The sequence below is a fragment of the Saccopteryx bilineata genome, chromosome 4, assembly GCF_036850765.1.
Source record: "Saccopteryx bilineata isolate mSacBil1 chromosome 4, mSacBil1_pri_phased_curated, whole genome shotgun sequence".
Lineage (NCBI taxonomy): Eukaryota > Metazoa > Chordata > Mammalia > Chiroptera > Emballonuridae > Saccopteryx > Saccopteryx bilineata.
In genome coordinates this window covers 236,735,717-236,757,019 of record NC_089493.1, presented here as the reverse complement: position 1 = coordinate 236,757,019, position 21,303 = coordinate 236,735,717, and the positions used below count along the sequence as shown (strand labels likewise).

Below are 21,303 nucleotides of genomic sequence, written 5' to 3'. Positions count from 1 at the left end.
CCAGATAACTGTGACATTACAAGGGACCTAAAATGTCACAGCATTTCTAAATCTTCTGTGGGGCCCTCCTGGGCCTGACACCCTGGGCAAACTGCTGATGCTCCAAAGGAAAGTATTAAATCTCCTGAACCATGTGGGTTTTTGCAGAGTTTTGGAAACCATCTCCTGTCCAGTGACCATTAACCTGTTTCTCAGTCTTACCCAGCCAGTGTAACATACCACTGATCTCCAGTAGTAAGGCTGCCTCAATTAATCTGAAGTATAGCCTAGTCATTTCCTGAGTACTGCCCAATAGCCACATGACCCAGCTGAATCACCATCAGTGGCTACTTTGCTCTCCTGTGAAAATTATTGGAAACCCCAGGGAAGGTGTATCGAGAAAGAGGCACCCAGAGAGTGGTACAGAGAATCACCCAGGGTATGTGATTAAAGGAGCTTGGAGCTGCCATATCTCAAGGCTTTAGAGACTACCACCACTGTAGATGGAACCGTCTGGGCACCAAATGAGCTTATCTTTACAATTTCTGATGCAGTATTAATAGATGGGTTTTTTTTTATTCAGTATGCATCAATCAACTACCATATTGATTTAGCCAACAAATATTTATTGAGTATCTACTATGTGCTGGGCATTCTCTAAGTGCTAGGGATTTTGCAGTGAACAGAAACAGCCAAAACTCCAGTCTTATGAGCTTATATTCTAGTGTATGTAGGTCTGAAAACAAAGGATTACAATACTCCTTGTTGTCAAGTAACTGATATTGCAGGAATAATGCAATACATTTTATTGTTTTGGCATTGGTATTTTAAATAGTGCTCAGTTTTGCAGAGAAACTTTCTCCATGAAAAATAAAAAGTGACTCTAAGTGGTTTACAGGCATGCCTCAGAGGTATTATGGGTTCAGTTCCAGACCATTGCAATAAAGGGAGTCTTACAATAAAGCAAGTTGTAATCTTTTTGCTGGTGCGGGGTCTTGCCTTTAATTTGTGAAAAATGCAACATTTTGGATGCACAATAAAGTGAGGCTCAGTAAAACGAGGTGTGCCTATATTATACTACTAAGTGTGATTTTCATATAGTCATGTGACAAATATTCCCCCAACAGTAAATATGCCCAATTTTATAACATGGGTCAATGAGGAAATAAAAATCTGTTAATATAAATGGATTATTCAGCAAATTTGATCAGAAATTCTGTTTTTTTTAACAATAGGTGTCATTGGGGGAGGTAGCTCGGGCCTAGGCTTGCACTTACCTGGGACTTTCTGGGGAAAGGACTCATACAGAGGTGCGGAAACGTCCGGGGCTGGATGGGAACCCTGAAGGGCCTTCTCATGCTTCCCCGGGAACAGCAGTAACCGGATGAGACGGGGGGGGGGGGGGGGGGGGGGGCACCTTTAGTAACACAGCAATTTGCCTCACATTTTCAAAAAGAGCTAATAGATGTTAACTCAAAATAAGTTAAAATACCAGAGAAATTGCTACTACATTAAAAAGAGTTGTAATAATTTTGAAAATGTAAATTATGGTTATGCAGTCTTTGGAGAGAACTATAAAATTCAGTATTTCTTATACTTAAAAAACAACAACTCTGTGGCACAGGTTTTTTGTTTTGTTTTGTTTTGTTTCACTTTAGTCACAGTAATTTCTTCAAATGACACCACTGCATATTTCTTTAGGAAGGTACTCTGCATTTTTCAAACTACATATGTAATATAGGAGTTGCCACTGATAGTTTTCAGCAAGAGGAAAAGAAATTGAATACCGAAAACCAGAGATCAAAGGGTAGTTTTTAAAAAATTTATCTTTATGTTTCTTTTTTTATATTTTGTACATTTTATGAGTCGGAACAGAAAACGGTTCTTTTGATTCTAGCAAAAGGAGTTGTGCGTGGCAAACCGTCTGCAGGCTTGTATGTTGGTGTAATTATCTGGAATAATGTGGACCCTCCTGGTGTCTCACACTGCACTCCTTTAAGGAGCCGAAACACTTCATGAGTCTGTACAAAGAGGTGAACGTAATTTGTACTTCTGAGTAAATGAAAAGAACTTTAGTATAAAACTTGTCACACTGTGTCACCAGAAGACCCTGTAAGTAAAAGATAGAACTTTACACAGTGGGACCACATGCATTTCCCTGAATAACTTCTACCCGACAAAGCTCTAAAACCGATTATTTGCATCCCCCCCCCCCCCACTGGTTTGTTTTCTAGAATTTACACAGCATAGTTAGCATAAAGGTTGCTTCAAAGACACATCATATTCACAGAGGAATTCCAGTACATTTTTCATGCAGCTCTACAAAGCCAAAGTGCTGTCTATTCTTGCCCGTGACCTGTGAAATCCAGAGAATTACCACAGGCTATATTTTCAACTCTAAGTGTATCTTACTTTATAGCAGAGAAATAGGTAAGTTGAATTTTGCTAAATAAAAGGATATATAAAACACATTAGGAGAGCTGACAAAATAGGTTAACTCTACCATGAAAGTCTTTACTGAAGTGAACAATTATTCTCTAATTTATATACTTCATGAATCCATGTCTTCATGTATCAAGTTTGCTTAAGGTGAATTATATCTCTTCCTACAAAACACCACATGGAGATTTTTTTTAATTGGATCTCTAAAATAAATTGCCCTTATCACAGACCCTTGTAGATTTTAGAGATGATGTATCATAGAAAACAGCCCCATCTTTCTGGTGGTTTTAAACATTTTGTCTTCTCCATTCTTTTTTGTCTCTTTTCAGTTAGTTGTTCCCTGAATGCTAAGTGGCTCGGGGCATGTTACTTTCTTTGCAGTGTGATACAGATTGTCTGAGAGTCCTCTCTGACCAAGTGACTTCAGCTCTCCCTTAGTGAGATCTCATCCTGAGGGTTAGTTTATGGCAGGTGGGAGGCAAGTCTGACTGCAGCATGGGGAGCCTCAGGTAAATAGAGAGTGTGCTATTGAGGGGAGTTCTGGGATCTCCTCCAGAGAGCGTTACGATAAAACAGATTTTTCTTCTATATTTAAAATTACTTCCTGCCCTGTGATTATTTTATTTTGAATATTATCATTAATGTTATAAATCTTCCTTTTATTGAAGATTTTTAAAAATTTCTCGATTTTAGGGAGAGGAGAGAGAGAGAGAGAAGGAGGGGAGGAGCAGGAAGCATCAACTCATTGTAGTTGCTTCTTGCATGTGCCTTGACCAGGCAAGCCCGGGGTTTTGAACTAGTTACCTAAGCATTCCAAGTCGATGCTTAATCCACTGCACCACCACGGGTCAGGCCAAAGAATTATTTCTGAACTATCCCAGAAGTGGAACAATATTGAGCATTACTACAGAGAATTCATTGTCCTAACGTATTGCTAATTAACTCCTGCATTCAATAATCATACCTGTGTAATATTAAGAGCTACAATTTGGGGGCTTTTTTTAAGTCAGTCACAGTGTTAGGCATATTATTACAGTTTTTCCTTTATAACAATTCTATGATGTAAGTACTTTTATCCTGTTTTTACAGTTGAGGACTTCAAATCTTTTATATATATATATAATTTTATTTTTTTAATGGGGTGACATCAATAAATCAGGATACATATATTCAAAGATAACAAGTCCAGGGTATCTTGTCGTTCAATTATGTTGCATACCCATCACCCAAAGTCAGATTGTCCTCTGTCACCTTCTATCTTGTTTTCTTTGTGCCCCTCTCCCTCCCCCTTTCCCTCTCCCATTCCCCCCTCCCCCCCCCCCCCCGTAACCACCACACTCTTATCAATGTCTTTTAGTTTCACTTTTATGAGAGGACTTCAAATCTTAAAGAAGTAAAGTGGACCCCAGATACAAACCTGTTTCTGGTTGACTCTAAAGTCCATGGTATGAGCCACGGTGGCTATGTTTCTTCTCTGCACCTGCACAGCTGGGTAGCCTTAATAATACACAGCAGAGGCTTTTGTTCATGTGGAAGAGATAGGCAAGTAAAGAGATGATGGCAATACAACTTGACAGTGCTTAAATAAAACCCAAATCTTACAGGTGCGCAGAGAAGGGGTACCTAACCAATCTTATGGGAAAATAAGATTGCTTAGAGAAGGCTATCTGAAAGAGAGAATTCTTTTATTTTTTTTTTTAATTTTTCTTAAGTGAGAAGTGGGGAGACAGAGAGATTCCCATATGCACCCCAACTGGGATCTACCCGGGCAGGTCCCCTACCAGGCGATGCTCTACCCATCTGGGGCCTTGCTCCATTGCTCAGCACTGAGCTATTTTAGCACCTGAGGCATGGCCATGGAGCCATCCTCGGCACCCGGGGCCAACTTGCTCCAACCAAGCCTTGGCTGTGGGAGGGGAAGAAAGAGACAGAGAGAAGGGAGAGAGGGAGGGGTGTAGAAGCAGATGGGTGCTTCTCCTGTGTGCCCTGACCAGAAATCAAACCTGGGACATCCACATGCTAGGCCAATGCTCTACTACTGAGCCAACTGGCCAGGGCTGAAGGAGGGAATTTTTGAGTTTCTCAGGAAATTGTTGCTCTTTATGTGATTATTAGTACATTAGTGTCTATCATTACCTTGCTCTTAGATTTCTATTTTTCATTTATAGTTTGCTATTATTTTATCATTCATTCACGAATAATTAGGCCTGGCTCATAGATACAAAAATTATCATGGCTCTTGTGGATCTTACATTGGAGCAGGAGAAACAGACACTAAACAAAGCAATCAGGCCCTGGCCGGTTGGCTCAGTGGTAGAGCGTTGGCGGGCGTGTGGAATTTCTGGGTTCGATTCCCGGCCAGGGCACACAGGAGAAGCGCCCATCTGCTTCTCCACCCCTCCCCCTCTCCTTCCTCTCTGTCTCTCTCTTCCCCTCCCGCAGCCGAGGCTCCATTGGAGCAGAGATGGCCCGGGCGCTGGGGATGGCTCCTTGGCCTCTGCCCCAGGCGCTGTAGTGGCTCTGGTTGCAACAGAGCAACACCCCGGAGGGGCAGAGCATCGCCCCCTGGTGGGCAGAGCGTCGCCCCCTGGTGGGCATGCCAGGTGGATCCCGGTCGGGTGCATGCGGGAGTCTGTCTGACTGTCTCTCCCCGTTTCAAGCTTCAGAAAAATACAAAAAATACAAAAACAAAAAACAAAACAAAACAAAAAAAACAAAGCAATCATAACCTAACTTTATAATATCAGTGCAGTGCAGTAAAAGTAGGCAATACTAGAAGAGTGAATAACCTGGAAACTTTACCTTATTTGGGGAGGAGAGCAGGGATGAGGCAATGGTCAGAGTTACTTGGAGAAATGGCATTAAAACTAAGAACTCAAGAATGAGTAGAGTGAAAAAGATGAAAGGGAACATAATATTGTGATAACTTTGCATAGTAACAGATTACTAGACTTGTGATCACATCCTAAAGTATATAAATATTGAATCACTATGCTACACACTTGAAACTAATACAATATTGTATGTCAAAAATAGTTTAATAATTTTTTTAAAAAGGGTAAGTAGGAAGTAGTCATGAAAGGTGGTTTCGAGGGGGAAGTGTATTAAAAAGTATTTCAGGTAAAGAGACCATGTGCAAAGTCCTTGAGGCCAGACAGAACTTGGACAGCTTGATAATCTGCAACTATGTCAGGTAACTAGACAGTGTAAAAACATGCCTGAGAGGTAGGACTAGATGATGATGCATGACCTTCTAACTAGACTGTGATCAATTGCCTCAACTTAGGCAAGACTTAGTACATAAATTTAAATTAAAAAAATTAAGTTGCTTAAAAATCCTCTTAAGACCATCAGTTCATATTCTCAACTCTAATTTGTATATGTTTTTCTTTTTTATTCAAAATTATTTTCTTGTTTTTGAAAGCAAAATTTTATGTATCATATTTATATCACAATAAGAATTAACTGCACGTTTTGTTTGAATTTAGAATAAAAGTTGATCTACTTACAATCAAAGTTTGAATAGGGAAATATCCTGACAAAGATTAAGTATCATCAACCCAATGTGAAAACATCAACTCACAAATTTAAAAAAAAAGAGAGATTATATAACTCAGTTTTCCAAATCACTCAGAAAACACCACATTATTTCAGAGCAGTACAGACAACTAAATGTCATGGCCATCATGCTTTGAAGCAGGCTTTCAAAGGTAAACTACAAGAATTTAATGTTGTTTTAGGTTTTCCCTGGTGGTCCTGATCTTTTCGATAACGGACAGACATGGAGTGGAGAGAGCACAGAAATATGTATCACTGTGCCTTCTTTCAGATCAGCTTACCCCGTATAAATGAAATATTGATGTATTTGAAAATGCCCAAGTGCTCAATAAAGATTTTAAATAAAGCTACCTAAAAGTTGTGGTTCTTAGGTTAATCGTTTATTTATCTAAAGGATGAAGGGAACTGTCTACTTCTGTGATATGAACTGCAATCAGCTTAAAAATAATTGACAAATTAATCTCTTCACAGCACAGCAATTGTAAAGGTGTTAGTTTTAATTAGGCCTGTCTGATTGCCTTGTCTAATCAAAAATCAAGGTGGTGTCTTTGATGGTTAAGGTCTAGTGGGGCCATCCCTGCCCTGCCAGCCATGTAGGTTTTAATTATTGATTCCTCACATTTCAGCCCTTTTCACAAAGGGACTTGAAGTTTGCAGTACCTTAACATTTAAGGAAAGAAAAGTAAACGTTTTCCCCAACACTTCTATCTAGAATCTTGTGAATCCTCTCTACCGATCTACAGTTTTGTCTTAAAAAGCCTGTCAGGTTGATGATGACAAAGTCAGATGCACATTCAAAGGCTCTCTTACTGCAGCCTCACCCACCAAACCCAAGATCCTCCATGGTCACTGTTAGGATCTCGGCAAGTCAGAGGCACTTATGCTTCTAGAAAACACATTCAATTTCTTCACACTGTATGTCTTTTTAAAAGTCCATGAGGGCAAATACACTGCTTAGGAAGGCAGAGGGAGCTATCAGACGAAAAGGGACGTGTGTCTTCTCGCTCAGCACTTCCTCCCACCACTGAGGAGTGAGAGGAGGGCTCCTGGTGCCATTATGCGCACACCAGCGAGCGTGGGGAGCAGGTGGTTTCAGTGGTCCGAGTGCATAACAGCGACTCTTCTTTGGTTACAGGTCAATGAAGTGACAGTGGAGCAGCTGGTACAGCAGTACCCCCACATCACCTTCAGCACCGTCCTCCAGGACTGCAAGAGGACCCTGGAGAGAGCCTATCAGATGGGCTGGACCCCCAACATGTCTGCCGCCTCTTCCTAACACTCCTGCCCAAGCTCAGGTCCTCTTGGATCATTCAGCAGGGTGAAGAGAAGTATAGATCTGGGGTGGCTGACCTCTTGGAAAGGTTTTAACTGTCACATGTCTGTGTGTACCTGAATGTGTATATTTGTGTCTCATTTGCATATTGCATAGCATAAGCGCAATTGCTGTGTATTCCCAGGTGAGCTGGTTTTTATCTTAAAAGTTAAAGATTTTAAAAGCCACAAACCTTTTCATTTTTAAGTTCAAAGGCTTTTTTCTCTAAAAAAAAAACAGTTTCTATTATGGAATCAAAATAGTGAATCTATTATTTTGAGCTTCTAATTCCTGCTACTTGGTGATGTCCCATAATGAGGGCAGCCTCTCTCTTTTCCAATGAGAGAGATTGTGCACTTCTGAAGACAACCAGAACATGAGTGATGTACACTAGTTAGAAGCCTGGAAATCGGTACTTTTCGAAGTTTTAAGCACACACACACACACACACACACACACACACACACACGCTTTCTCTCTCATGCACATGCACACCAGGGCAGTTTCTTTCTAGGTCATTTTCTGACATGGGGCATCTCTGAGACAGCATGGCATCCACCCTGGCTCTGCCTGCCTGTATACACACGTGGACAACTTGCTCTCTGGTAGGTAACTTAGGGACGAGAGAGGATAAAGCCTTTTGTGGAATTTTTATATGGAGGTAACAATCCCCTGGCCAGCTCACAGAAGTTAATTACTCATTATTCTACAAATGCATTCTGTTGAGTACTAAATGTTTTAATGGAGTTTTACATTAACATTATGTTAGCTTTTATTTCATGGGTAGTAACTGGTCCGGATATGTTTTAATGATATTTGGAGCTAATCTTAGCATTATCCACATTAAAGCCACCAATATAATTAATAGTGTGAAGTTATTTTTTAAAAATCTACAGATCATTTAATTATTTTTGTTAATTTGGGTAATTATGAAATTATATTTCTGAGATTTGGGGGTAGTCATTAATAGAATATTAATGAGATGTAAGTAGACACGTTTTTGTTTTTTGGGTTTTTTGCTTTGCTTTGCTTTAGGCTTTAGAATAAGTTTTTTGGTTATATGCATGTTATTTTTTGAATAGTTCTTTTGCTCCTGCAAAGGTCTATTGTTGGTTGTTGTGTGTTAAAAAAAAAAGTTTAAAAATCTTTTCATTAAGATTGTTTACACTTGTCAGAAATAAGCATTTCTTTGTTTAAATAATGACACCTTTCAGTTAAGAAAATATCTATTAGTAAATGAATATATGTTTTGATTTCACACATCTTTACAATTAATTCATAGTAGGGACTCAGGCTCAAACAACCTTTCCTGTGTCTAGATTTATAGTCAAGACAGCAGGGAGCCTTTTTATGCTAAAGAGAGATTATCTTTCCCTGTAGAGTGAGATACAAACCCGGACTTGTGAGTTTGCTATTTATTCTTCCCTAGTGTGGTCATAGCTCTTTTTTTCTTTTTTTCTTTTTTTTTTGGTCTTTAACAGATATACTAAGGTTTGAGTTTCACTTTCTGTAAGTCCCAGTATTGCTAAAATGAGTCTAGCTGTAAGAAACAAAAATACCTTTACATTCAAATGCCGTTCACTTATTTATAATGATTCCAAAAATATGTAAACAAATTGTTTCTTTTGATTATGTTAACATGTTTCTGTTGTGGCCTTTTTTTTTTTTCTTTTAATACAAATCAGTTAAAATCTAGTCAGTACTCACCAAGGATACTTTTTCCATCACTAAGTGGATTACTAATTTAAATTGAAGGGAATAAAGTTTGTGTAAGAAAAAAAGGCTGTTAAACTATTAATAAACTGTATTTCTTCTTACATGTCAAACTGTATTGCTCTCATTTCCCCTCCACTGAAAACTATCTTAAATCATAATATTTTAACTGGTTTTTAATCCAAAACTAATTTATAAGTGTGTATAGTAATAGTAGCTTGAGTGAAAAAGCAAAAGTTTAATTTTTATATATGTCACACTATATTTTAAATAGTTAAAGAAAGGGTAAAGAAGGAAGAGCCACCGATGATAGAGACGGTGCCACTTCGGCTCAAAGTTGTGATGATCTTTGCAGTGTTACAGTGTGGTGGTCAGATGTTCTCAGAAGTGTGTAATTGATTTTTTTAAATGTTGCATTGTTTGAATCTAAAGTACGGCACTATAACATGCTTTCGCTTGGGTGGGTGGGGTGGGGGCCTGCACTTATACTCTAGGTGCTGACTAATCCAGAAAGCCTGATGCAGCATAACCTGGAACACTGCTTTGGTACATTTGTAGAAATCTGTAGACATATCCTATCCAGCCTCAAAGCATTAATCTCAAAAAACATCCAGAAAAAGCATTACCTTGAGTGATCCTGTGATGGTTGTTGAATGTGTTCTCATTAGATGCTTTGAAATGAGGCTTAAAATGATTTTTCTGGGCAATATAGAGTTTCTTTCTTTCTTTTTTTGCTTAGAATGTCATAAATGTATGTGAACATGTTTAATGCAGGGCTTTTTATCCTCTCCAAAATGTCAACAGTATTTTCAGAATAAAGACTATGAAATATATTGCTGTAGTGGAAAATTCTGGTCATTTGTCTTTAATGTCTTTTTGAGTGGATAAAGGAAATTTACCCAGTTTGTAGTTTCTATATTTCTGTGAATCTTTTGACCTTGCAATGGGTTGCAATAAAAGAGAAACAAAACACTGTGTCTTTTGTTTTATTTAGGAAACAATGACTGGCCTCCATTGATGCTGGTTGGGGATGAGGCATGCAGTGTTCTATGGGTCAGTGTCCTTGTGTGTTTCACTACAGACTTTCTATAGGTTTGACTAACTGAAAATAATAAAGGAGACTGAGTTTAGGAGTTTCTAATTTGTCTAGTGATTGCTGAGATAAGATTAAAACTCAAGGGTTTAAACAAGTGATTTGTTTAAAATCCCATTCCCTAAAAACTCATTCATTTACGTAGCCATTTAAAATTTTTTTTTCAGAAGTAAATAAATACATCCATCGAGTAAAAAACACACAGCAGGCACTGGGCATTTAAAGATCCCACCCTCAAGTTGCTCAGAGCCTCACAAGGAGACATTCTTGGAAACTAGCACTAGTATTGGAGTACAACAGGTATAACAATGGTCACAATTAAAGGGAGCACAGATAGAGCAGAGTAACAGCTTTGGGAAGGAACAGCTTCACAGAGGAGGAGATTTTTTTTAATTAAATTTATTGTGGTAAGATTAATTAGGAACGTGTTTCAGGTATACAGTGCTGGAATCCATCACCTGTATGTTGCATGTGCCTAGCACCCGGAGTCTAGTCTCTTTCTGTCGCCCTCTTCATTCTCCCCACTCCCCTTTTCCTCTAGTAACCACTCTACTGTTGTCTGAGTTTGTTTGTTTTCTTTGTTTATTGCTTTCTGTTTTGTAGGGATATGGTATGAAAATATACAGAGTTAGAATAACAATCAGAGACAGAGGCGCCCTAGGGTGAAAACCCTGAGCAGACCAGACTCCAGGGGCCTCTCTGACCCTTTACTGGAAGCAGCAAAACAGCAGGGAAAGATTCAGCAACAGAAATGTTCAGACTCTCAGAACAGATATTAGAAGTCAGCATGTTCTTTGTCCTTTTCTTCCCCCTCTGAAAATTTCTTCTATCTGCTTCCTTGAGTTACTTGTACTGGCTAATAAATATCTGAGTAAGGCTGGGGACGGGGCTTCAGTCCTTTGGTCTGCTGACGGGGCTGTTGCCTCCCCTCGGCTCTCAGAGCATTTCATCTGGTCTCTGGGTAGTTGGTTGTTGCTGCGACAGTTTCATATCCCACATACAATATGACTTTTGTCCTTTTCCTTCTGACCTAATTCATTTAACATGATACTCATGATCCATACACATTGACACAAATGGCACATTTTGTGGTTCTTTCTATGGCTGAGTAGTATTCCATTGTAATATCGCTCACAAAAATTAGGGGATATTTTGTAGCATCATACTTATTTTAAATACCTCCTAATTTTTGTGAGCAGTACATATATGTACCATATCTTTCTCCAATTATCTGTTGAAGGACACAAGTTGTGGCCATGTTGTGGCTATTATGAATAATGTTACAATGAATGTAGGGGTACATATATCTTTATAAACAAGGGTTTATGAGTTGTTTTGGGTGTATACCCAACAGAGGGGTTGCTGCGTCAAATAGTAGCCCTCTACTCAATTTGTTGAAGAACCTCCATACTGTTCTCCATAATGGCTGTACCGGTTTACATTGCCACCAGCAGTGAATGAGGGTTCCCTTTTCTCCACATCCTCTCCAACACTTGTTATTTCCTGTCTTATTGACAATAGCCATTTTAACAGGTCTGAAGTGGCATCTCATGTGGTTTTGATTTATATTTCCTTTATAGCTAATAAAGTTGAGCATCATAATGTCTGTTGGCTCCCTGTATGTCCCCCTGGGAGAGTATTTGTTCAGGTCCTGATTGACTATCAAGCATTGCTAAACCTGAATGCCAGGCTCCTGACCAATAGGTAGTGGAGATTAGCTCTGTATGAAGCCAAGTTTACACAGGGCCATGTCTGCATAGGTGGCAGTGGTGAGAGAACACACTAGTGTCACCTTTCCCCTCTCCTGTGCTGGGAGCATCACTTTACATAACTTCCTGGTGTCTACCTGCCCATCATTGGAATTTTAAGTGGAACAGCTATCTATGTGGTGCTGAGACAGCTATGAGAATTCTTGTGGAATATTTGTCATGTCATTACCACAGGAATCAAAGGACCAGTACCCTGTTTCGTAAAGCAGTGGAGCCCTTTTATTATCACTTCATTTATAATTATACTCGTAAGTCTGGTATCAAAACATTTGTGTAATACAAGAGACTTATCAGATAATGTGACAATCTATAGTTGAAATAAATAGTAAGTTAGAGTCAAGCCTATCTATTTCATTATTTGAATAAACCACAATTTATTCACCCATTCTCCCAATGGTGGGTATTAGGTTGTTTCTTACTTAGGGCATTATGCTTATTAAAATGAGTTCAGTTTCTTGAGGTATTTAGTAGATACAATTGTAGCAATATAGCTCCTTCAGTCCTTCCAATGCAACCAAGCCCAGGAAATAAACTTCAGAAAACTAGAATCTCAAAGAAGTAACCCAAATTAGCATCTCCTATGATTCTCCTTGGCTAATAAAACATTGTTTCGGTTCCATCAGCCTAAGAAATGAGAAACATCTGAAGAACAAGCATTGATTTGGCTCTTTTGTTCACATTATAAACATGGATGGATGTTTCTTATGCTTTTCCCACAGTTTGGCATCACTTGAGAGATCTAGTGATGAGAGGTGTCAATGTGGAGTGGTCTGAGGATCCACGGCTAGACCAGGCTGGTGCGAACCACTGAGTGGCTTTCTCTAGCCTGAAATCTTCTAATACAGTGGCTGTGTGTGTATGCGTGCATGTGCGTGAGCACCTGTGTGTGCACATGCACGATCAGGTGGTCACACACACTATTTAATCTTAAATTATGCCTACTGAATGCAGTCTATTCAGCCTTCTCTCTTACAGGTACCCTCATTATTACACAATTTCTGTCACTGGCTTTGCTCAACTGTACATTAATGGCATGTTTGGTCCACTTTCCTGCTCTTTTCCCGGGGCTGCCATTGAATGCTACTGTCTTCGTTTCTTCCTATCTACTTCATTCTTAAATTAACCAAAGAAGCCAAGAAAATTAGTGATCAGAATCTTCATGCCTGCAAGGATTAATCATACATTTGAAAGTGATTCCCAAACACAGAATGGGGGGAGGGGTGGAGATGGCGAGCAGAGAATTAAATGAATTATGTAAAATATTCCATGTTTTAAAACATTTTAAAACAGAAAAGTATATAATTCATATATGTACAGTGGTATGGTTGTGAAGCAAGCACTACTTAAATCAAGAAATACAGCATTACTGGCCCCTAGACAATCCAATCCAATATTCTCCCAGGCACAGGCCTCTCCCTCCCTCCAGTGTAACCACTCCCCAGTTTCTATGGAAATAACGTTTTTGTTGTACCTCCTATATGCATCCTTCAGAATGCAGTTTGGTTTTGCCCGGTTTTGAAGTTTATATGAAAGTGTTATACTGTATGTATTGTTCCGTGCCTTTCCTTTTTTGCTTGATAGTGTTTTGTAGGATCCATCCCTTTTGTTGTGTGTAACTCTAGTTTGTACAGTTTCGTTGCTACCTAATATTCTGTTGTATGAATTAGCATTATTTATCCACTCTATTATTGAAAGCACTTGGTTTTGTTTCCAGCTTTGGACAATTATGAATCCTGCTGCCCAAACACTCTTGTCCATGTGTCATTGTACTCAGAAGCACAGACCTCCTGGGTGCATATTTAGGAGGGAAAGTGCTAGTGTCTGCGTATTTTTAATTTTATTAGGTGATGCCACATTGTTTTTCAGAGGCGTTGAATCAATCCACGTTTCCACCAGCCGAGTGTGGAGGCCCTTACTGATCACCTATTGGCTTCTGATTGCCACGTCTGGTAATGTATCCTAGCTTTAGGAGACCTTCTTCAGAATATTTGAAAAGTAGCATTTTCTATGTTTATTGGCCACTTAGTAAATAATGATTGTAAAGACCATTAAACCAACATTTGCCTTCTCACTTCAGAGAAAAGAAAGAACAGGGACAGGAAAGGGTTGAAGATTGCACAGGTGCAGAGTGGGTTTTACCGTTGGGGTAAAAGTTTTGCCAAGAGGACAAAGGATGTGAGGGGCCGTTTAAGAGGTTAACAGAATTTTAAAAGCAGAGCTTTCTTCCCCTTCCTGTGACTTTATTACATCTCGATGTATGGAAGGAGGCCATTATCTTGGATTAAATGAGAAGGGATTTGAGCAATGCCTAAATGAAAGATTTTTATGGTTATTGTGATGATGTAATTAAGTATCATGTAAACTGATGAAATAAGAAAGGGAAAAAGTGAGTTGTCACTCTACTGCTATGAAAACTAAGTTGAATGCTTTGGAAATTCAGATGAAAGGAAGTAACAGAAAATCTTTCAAATTAGTTATAGGGCACAGAAATGCAGAATGTGGCAAAATGATAAAAACCCAGGAGGACTTTGCATTTAGATTGTTTCAAAAGTGAATTTAATTTCTTATTCCTTTTTAAAGAAACTAAATGAGAAATGATAGATGATATGAAGATGGTTTATAAAAAAATGACAATGCACAATACAAATCAAAGAGAAAAGGCTTTGGCTATACATCCAAAGATTAGCAAATGAATATATATTATATATACATATTTATTTAAAAATAAAATATATACATATATATTTTAATTAATTTTTAGTAAACTTTTAATTAAGTAGCTGACTAGCTATCCTTACTGTGCTGATAAGAAGGCTTTCACTGTACTTCCTAAGACCAAAACAAATAAATACATATATATTAAAATACAGTTTTCTATATTTTGTAACAACCACCCAAAACAAGCTATACAATATAAGCAACACAAGATAAGCAATGTATGTGTGTATATATATGTATAGAGATAGACACACATATGTGGGTGGTGAATATACAATTTCCCCAATCCCGTTATCCCACCATAGACAACCACTGTTATGGTTTCTACTACATGTTATCTTTGCCTGCTTTGAACATCTTATAAATAAAATCATATAGTCTATATTCCTTGTGTCTAATGTCTTTCTCTCATGTGATTGTTTTTTAGATTCATCCTTGCCACTGTGTGTATCAATCACTGCTGAGTAGTATTCCTTGGTATGAGTAGACCACTATTTATCCATTCTTCTGTTAATAAACATTTGAGTTACCAGTTTTTGACTATTATAAAGTAGCTAGAAATATTTTTTGTACAAATATTTTTATGAGATATAGTCCTAGGAGTGGAATTGCTGAGTCATAGGATATATGTATTTACTTTATAAGAAACTATCAAATTGTTTTCTAAAGCAGTTATATCGTTTTTCAATATACCAGTTTCAATGAAAGAGAGTTCCAATTGTTCCACATCCTCACCAACATTTGATGTTGTCAATCTTTTAAAATTAACCGTTTTAAGGGCCCATTAAAACTTTCATTGAGATTTTATTTCAATGTCTAGATAAATTTGAGGATAATTGACATCTTAATAATATTGAATCTTTAGTTCATAAACAAGATCTATTTCTCTACTGAAGTCTTCTTTAATTATTCTCTACAATGTTTTGTAGCTTTCAGAGGAGAGCTCCTGATTTTATTAAATTATTCCTATGTATTGTATGTACTTCAATCTACTGTAAATGTAACAATTCTTTTTTCCATTTTAAAATTGTTGGTGACTAATATATAGAAGTGCAGTTTATTTTGATATATTATGTTTTTATCCACAAACTTGCTAAATTCAACTACTAATTCTTAGTAGTTGTTTGGCATGATAGGATTTTTTATTTTAAAAAATCCACAATAATAAGGATAATTCTTATTTCTTTCCAATCTGTATGTCTCTAATTTCTTTTACTTGATTTATTGCACTGGCTTATCACTTCCAGTACAATATTGAATAGACATAATGAGAGTTGACCTCCTTGGTCCTGATCTTTTTGTTTTTAGTTTGCTAATAGCTTTATTACAAACGGGTATTGAATTCTGTCAAATATTTTTCTGAATCTTTTCATATCTACCCTCACACCATTTCTAGTAGTTTTCATTACTTTACATTTATTAAGTTTTCTCTGATAGTTTTCTTTATCATGAAGTTCTTTTCAGTATTTTTTAAAATCAATTGACGTGATCATATAGAGTCTCTTATTTTCTTTTGTTATACTACAATCTCATGATACTCAGTTATTCTCTAAAAGAGCTTACACAAAATTGGTATTATTTCATTTTTAACTGTATTAAATCACCCACTGAAATCACAGGGCCTGGAGTTTTTCTATAGGAAAGTTTTCTATTTGGGGTTATTTTTCAACTATTTTGTATCAGAACAACACAAAGGAATTTTTTAAAAAGCTTCATCTGAGGCCCTGGCCGGTTGGCTCAGCGGTAGAGCGTCGGCCTGGCGTGCGGGGGACCCGGGTTCGATTCCCGGCCAGGGCACATAGGAGAAGCGCCCATTTGCTTCTCCACCCCCACCCCTTCTTCCTCTCTGTCTCTCTCTTCCCCTCCCGCAGCCAAGGCTCCATTGGAGCAAAGATGGCACGGGCGCTGGGGATGGCTCCTTGGCCTCTGCCCCAGGCACTAGAGTGGCTCTGGTCGCGACAGAGCGACGCCCCAGAGGGGCAGAGCATCGCCCACTGGTGGGCAGAGCTTCGCCCCTGGTGGGCGTGCTGGGTGTATCCCGGTTGGGCGCATGCGGGAGTCTGTCTGTCTCTCCCCGTTTCCAGCTTCAGAAAAAAAAAAAAAAAAAGATTCATCTGAGTTATAGAATTTATTGGCATACAACTGTTCAGAAACCCTTGTTATCATTTTAATGTTTGTAGGATCTGTAAAGATACCCCTTTTCTATCCTGCTATTGGTGATCGGTGTTTTCTCTCTAACCATGCCTCCACAAGTTCATCAGCAAATAATCTGCCTGCCTAATGGGAAAAAGTAAAAAATTGATAGAAGATAGCAGAAGCCAGAATCTTAGAACATATATATGCTCTACAAAGTCCTGGGTTAAATAGATGATAGATAGATAGATAGATAGATAGATAAATGGGAAAGAAACATCTGACTCATACTCAAGGGAAAAAGTCAGTTAGTCATTTGAAATAGACCTGATAAGATCCAGATAATATAATTAGCAGCCAAGGACTTTAGAGAAACTATTATAAATATGCCCAAGTACTGGGAAAAAAACTAGTCATAATGAGTGAACAGATGGGGAATCTCAGCAAAGAAATGGAAACTATATTTTTTAAAATGGAAATTCTAGAACTGAAAAGTACAATATCTGAAATAGAAAATTCATTGAATATGGGTTTAAGAACAAATGTGAGTGGCAGAAGAGTCCCAAGATGTGACTATATTGTGAGAGAAATGATCTAATCTGAAAAATGGAGAGAAAAAGAAAAAGTAGGGGGGGGAAAGGAACAAAGCCTCGCTAGCCTATAGTACAACAAGTGGCCTAATATACATGTGCAACTGAAAACCCAGACAAAGAGCAAGAAAAAAACACGGGAGAAAAGTATTTGAAAAAAAAAATAGCCGAATCCCTTTAACTTGGAGAGACGTACACTCCCAACTCTTTCTCACCTGCATTGGCAGAGCTGAAGTATCTTTTTAATCTCTTCAGCCTTCAGGTTGTTTTCATTGGGCTCCTTACAGCCTCCCCCAGGTGTGCCCAGGCGTCAGCCAAGGATCGGCGAAGGGTTTATAAGCAGATTCTGAGGGGTCTATCTTATTTCCAGGATTCCTCTCACTCAATCTTCCATCTCTCGGCCTCTTCACTCGCCCTGCTCTAGAGAGCAGCTTTCTGCTCAGGTTCTGACCTTCCCTGGTACCATGTAGACCTGGGGAGTCTCCTCAGGAGAAAAGTCATATTAAAGCGTATCTTGCCCAATGTGTGTGGTTTCCTTCTTTACATGGTTAAATTCTTTTAATATCCACTAGGTTGTTCCACGGTGACTTCAAAAGGATTTTTGTTTTTTTCCAGAGTTTATTATTTATGGGAGGGTTAGTGCAATTCAAGCTGCTCTACCACTACAAGAACCATAACTCCTAATGATGTATTGCCTTTTTTTTTTTTTTTTTTTTTTGTATTTTTCTGAAGCTGGAAACGGGGAGAGACAGTCAGACAGACTCCCGCATGCGCCCCACCGGGATCCACCCGGCACGCACCAGGGGCGACGCTCTGCCCACCAGGGGGCGACGCTCTGCCCCTCCGGGGCGTCACTCCGCCGCGACCAGAGCCACTCCAGCGCCTGGGGCAGAGGCCAAGGAGCCATCCCCAGCGCCCGTGCCATCTTTGCTCCAATGGAGCCTTGGCTGCGGGAGGGGAAGAGAGAGACAGAGAGGAAGGAGGAGGGGGTGGAGAAGCAAATGGGCGCCTCTCCTATGTGCCCTGGCCGGGAATCAAACCCGGGTCCCCCGCACGCCAGGCCGACGCTCTACCGCTGAGCCAACCGGCCAGGGCCTGATGTATTGCTTTTAAAGAAGCCAAATTTAGGTGTACCAGAGGAATGCTTTTAGTGCTGCGTGGGCTCTTTGTGCGTGACAGAGGCGACTCTCTGCCTCCCAATACCCATGTTCTCTTTCTTCCTTGGGAATAGAGCTCCAACTTGATGTAGACTCACAATGTCCATTTCTCAGCCTCCCTCGCAACAAAGTAAGTTCTGGCTAGTGAAATATAAGCATCAACTTTGGTAGAAAACTTGTCGACGTCTCCTTAAAAGATATAGACAGCCCTGGCCGGTAGCCCAGTTGATTAGAGTGTCGTCCCAATACGCCAAGGTTGTGGGTTCAATCCCAGATCAGGGCACATACAGGAACAGATCGATGTTTCTGTCTCTCTCTCCCTTCCTCTCTCTCTAAAATCAATAAATATTTTTTTTTAAAGACAGCAGAAGAAAAATCTCCCTTCCCCTCTATCTTTCTTTTCATTTTCAAGTATGTGGTATGGACATAATGGTTGGAATTACAACATCTATCTTGAATTGACAATCGAAAGATGAAGCAGAAAGTTAAAAAGAAATGCAGGTGTCTAAGTTTCTGCAGAGCCACAGCAACAGATCTGTCCACCAGGCTTCCTTCAAGTGAATGAGGTACAAATTTTTATTCTGTTTTAGTGATTGTTAGTAGTAGTCGATGCTGAGCCTAACTGATACAAGTGCAGTGAGGCCCTTGTGTAAGTAATGCACCATTAAGTACGAGCATATGCATTGAACAGGACTTTTATCAGGAAAGAAAATAGGTGAAGTGGAGAGATCATTAGCCTGCAAAGCAGGAGACTTGAATTCTAGTCCTACCTATTCTAACTATAGCTACATATTTTTGTGAAAATGTCTTATTAAATTAAACAGTCCCTAATTTTTCTTCCCCCATTTCACTGAAACTCTCCATGTTGTAGATCACATTTATGCTATTTTATTTTTTCACATTATGCTATTTTATGTTTATTTTATTGATTTTAGAGAGAAGAAGGTAGAGAGCAGGGAAGAGATAGGAATATCTGTTCCTGTATGTGCCCTGACTGGGGATCGAACTAGTGACCTCTGCGCTTTGGGACAACGTTCTAACCAACCAAACTATCTGGCCAGGGCACATTTTTACTATTTTAAAGAGTTGTGAAATTTTTATATTTTTTTCTTTAATTTGATTGTAAGTCTTTAGTTACAAAAATATTCCCTTTATCCCTCAGTTTCCAAAAACATATTGTGAGCAAAATCAAAGTGGATGTCCCATTGGTCTATGTCTCTTGACTTTATGTTTTAAATGGATAGAATACATTTTTGCAGGGTACCTCTTTGCTCACAAATATTTCCCTATTTTTAAAAGAGGCTAGAACCAGTCAGTAGTACAAATAAAACACATTTTTAACAGTGCTGAGGCTCAGAATTGTGGTTGAGATGATTAAGTGGTTTTATTTTCTAGATGACTATTTTTCAAAATAGAAATATGTTTTGCATCAGTGATGTGTTAAGGTCAAGTCAAGAAAAGAGACAATGTGTCCCATGTCACGGAGACCAGGATAATGAGAGTGTTCTCTGAGAACTGGCTCAAAGGCTGTTCATTTCACCGGCAAAAGGTTATAGCAGACAGATTGTTTCTCATTTGATGTCTTAAATTAAACTGCTGACATGGCCTGCCTCAAAGCAAGAAACATACGTGTTTGCCAAACAGATCCTAAAGAAAATCCCTGTGTGAGAGAGTTGGTTGCTTTAGCTGCAGCCTTTGAGGTGTTTCTATTTTAAAGTATGCTTAGGAATTGAACCAGGTTTTCAACTGCAGTGCGGCTCGTAAAGTGTTCGTGAGGGTGGCCTGCTGCATCTGAGGCTTGGTGGTTTGTCAAAGTGCCACGAGGTAGAAATTCGTAAGCACAATTTACAAAAATCACATACTCAAGATGCTCATGAGATCAAAGAGGAATTACTTAGGATAGAAAATTACCTGTAAGAGCATCTTTTTAACTATTCCACTTCATTCTGGTCCTGCCTTGCCCTCCCTTCTGACCTTTCACATTATGCTATTATATCTGTTTCTGTATGTGCCCTGATAAGGGATCGAACTAGTGACCTCTGCGCTTTGGGACAACATCCACCACCCAATCAGAGCTAAAAGGAGACCCAATGTCCTGCTTATAGGTCCCTAGACCAGCAACATCAGCATCACAGGTTCTACCCAAGGCATCAGAATCTGTATTTGACCAGATGTTTCAGAAGTCTTGGTCCACACATATCAATCAAATAGGATTAGACAAGGGTGATGGTCCAGGCACAGTTCTGTCTGGAGGACATAGTAGTGGATATAACAGACAAGTTCTAGTCTCATGGAACTTATATTGTAATGGAGGAAGGGGGAAAGATCAATCAATAAACAAGCAGACAAATATTTTGAGTTTGTAATGGAGATAAGTGTTAAAGCCAGGGAAGGGAATGAGGAGTATTAACGTGGAAAGAGGATCAGGGAAACCATCACTGAGAGGTGAAATCTGAACAGAAATGTAAAGGAATCAAGGAAGCAAACCAGTGTGTGAGTGATCAGAGGACATGAATTCTATCCCTGGGTGTCCCCCTCTTGAGGAAATACAACATTTTGCAAGCTCCTTAAACTTCTTAGTCCTTGTTCTCATCTGCCAGCTAGGAGTGAAAATACATCACGTGTTGGAAGATTAGATATGATGCCTGTGAACACGAGTGTTGTTAACTCAAGTAGCCAGGGTCTAGACTACTTGATCCTTTGCCTCTGCCTCACAGGGGGCCGCACTGGTGTGACTCGGAGTTGCAAACAGAAGTATAAGAGTTGAGCTTTGCGCAGTCACTCTAAGTCTTTCCTCAGTGCCTTACACAGCTGTGACATCACTTCTCAGAGCAGAGAT

The 21,303-nt window shown here is 39.1% G+C and overlaps 1 protein-coding gene across 1 annotated transcript in view; it reads left to right on the top strand.

The window, feature by feature from the left end:
- Positions 1-9,976, top strand: part of FBXL17 (F-box and leucine rich repeat protein 17) — a 712,016-nt gene extending 702,040 nt beyond the window's left edge. The window contains exon 9 of the mRNA XM_066273966.1: positions 7,115-9,976. Within this exon, the coding sequence (XP_066130063.1) occupies positions 7,115-7,255 (141 nt within the window). The 3' untranslated portion in view covers positions 7,256-9,976. The remainder of the gene's footprint in view (positions 1-7,114) is intronic.
- Positions 9,977-21,303: the final 11,327 nt, after the last annotated feature.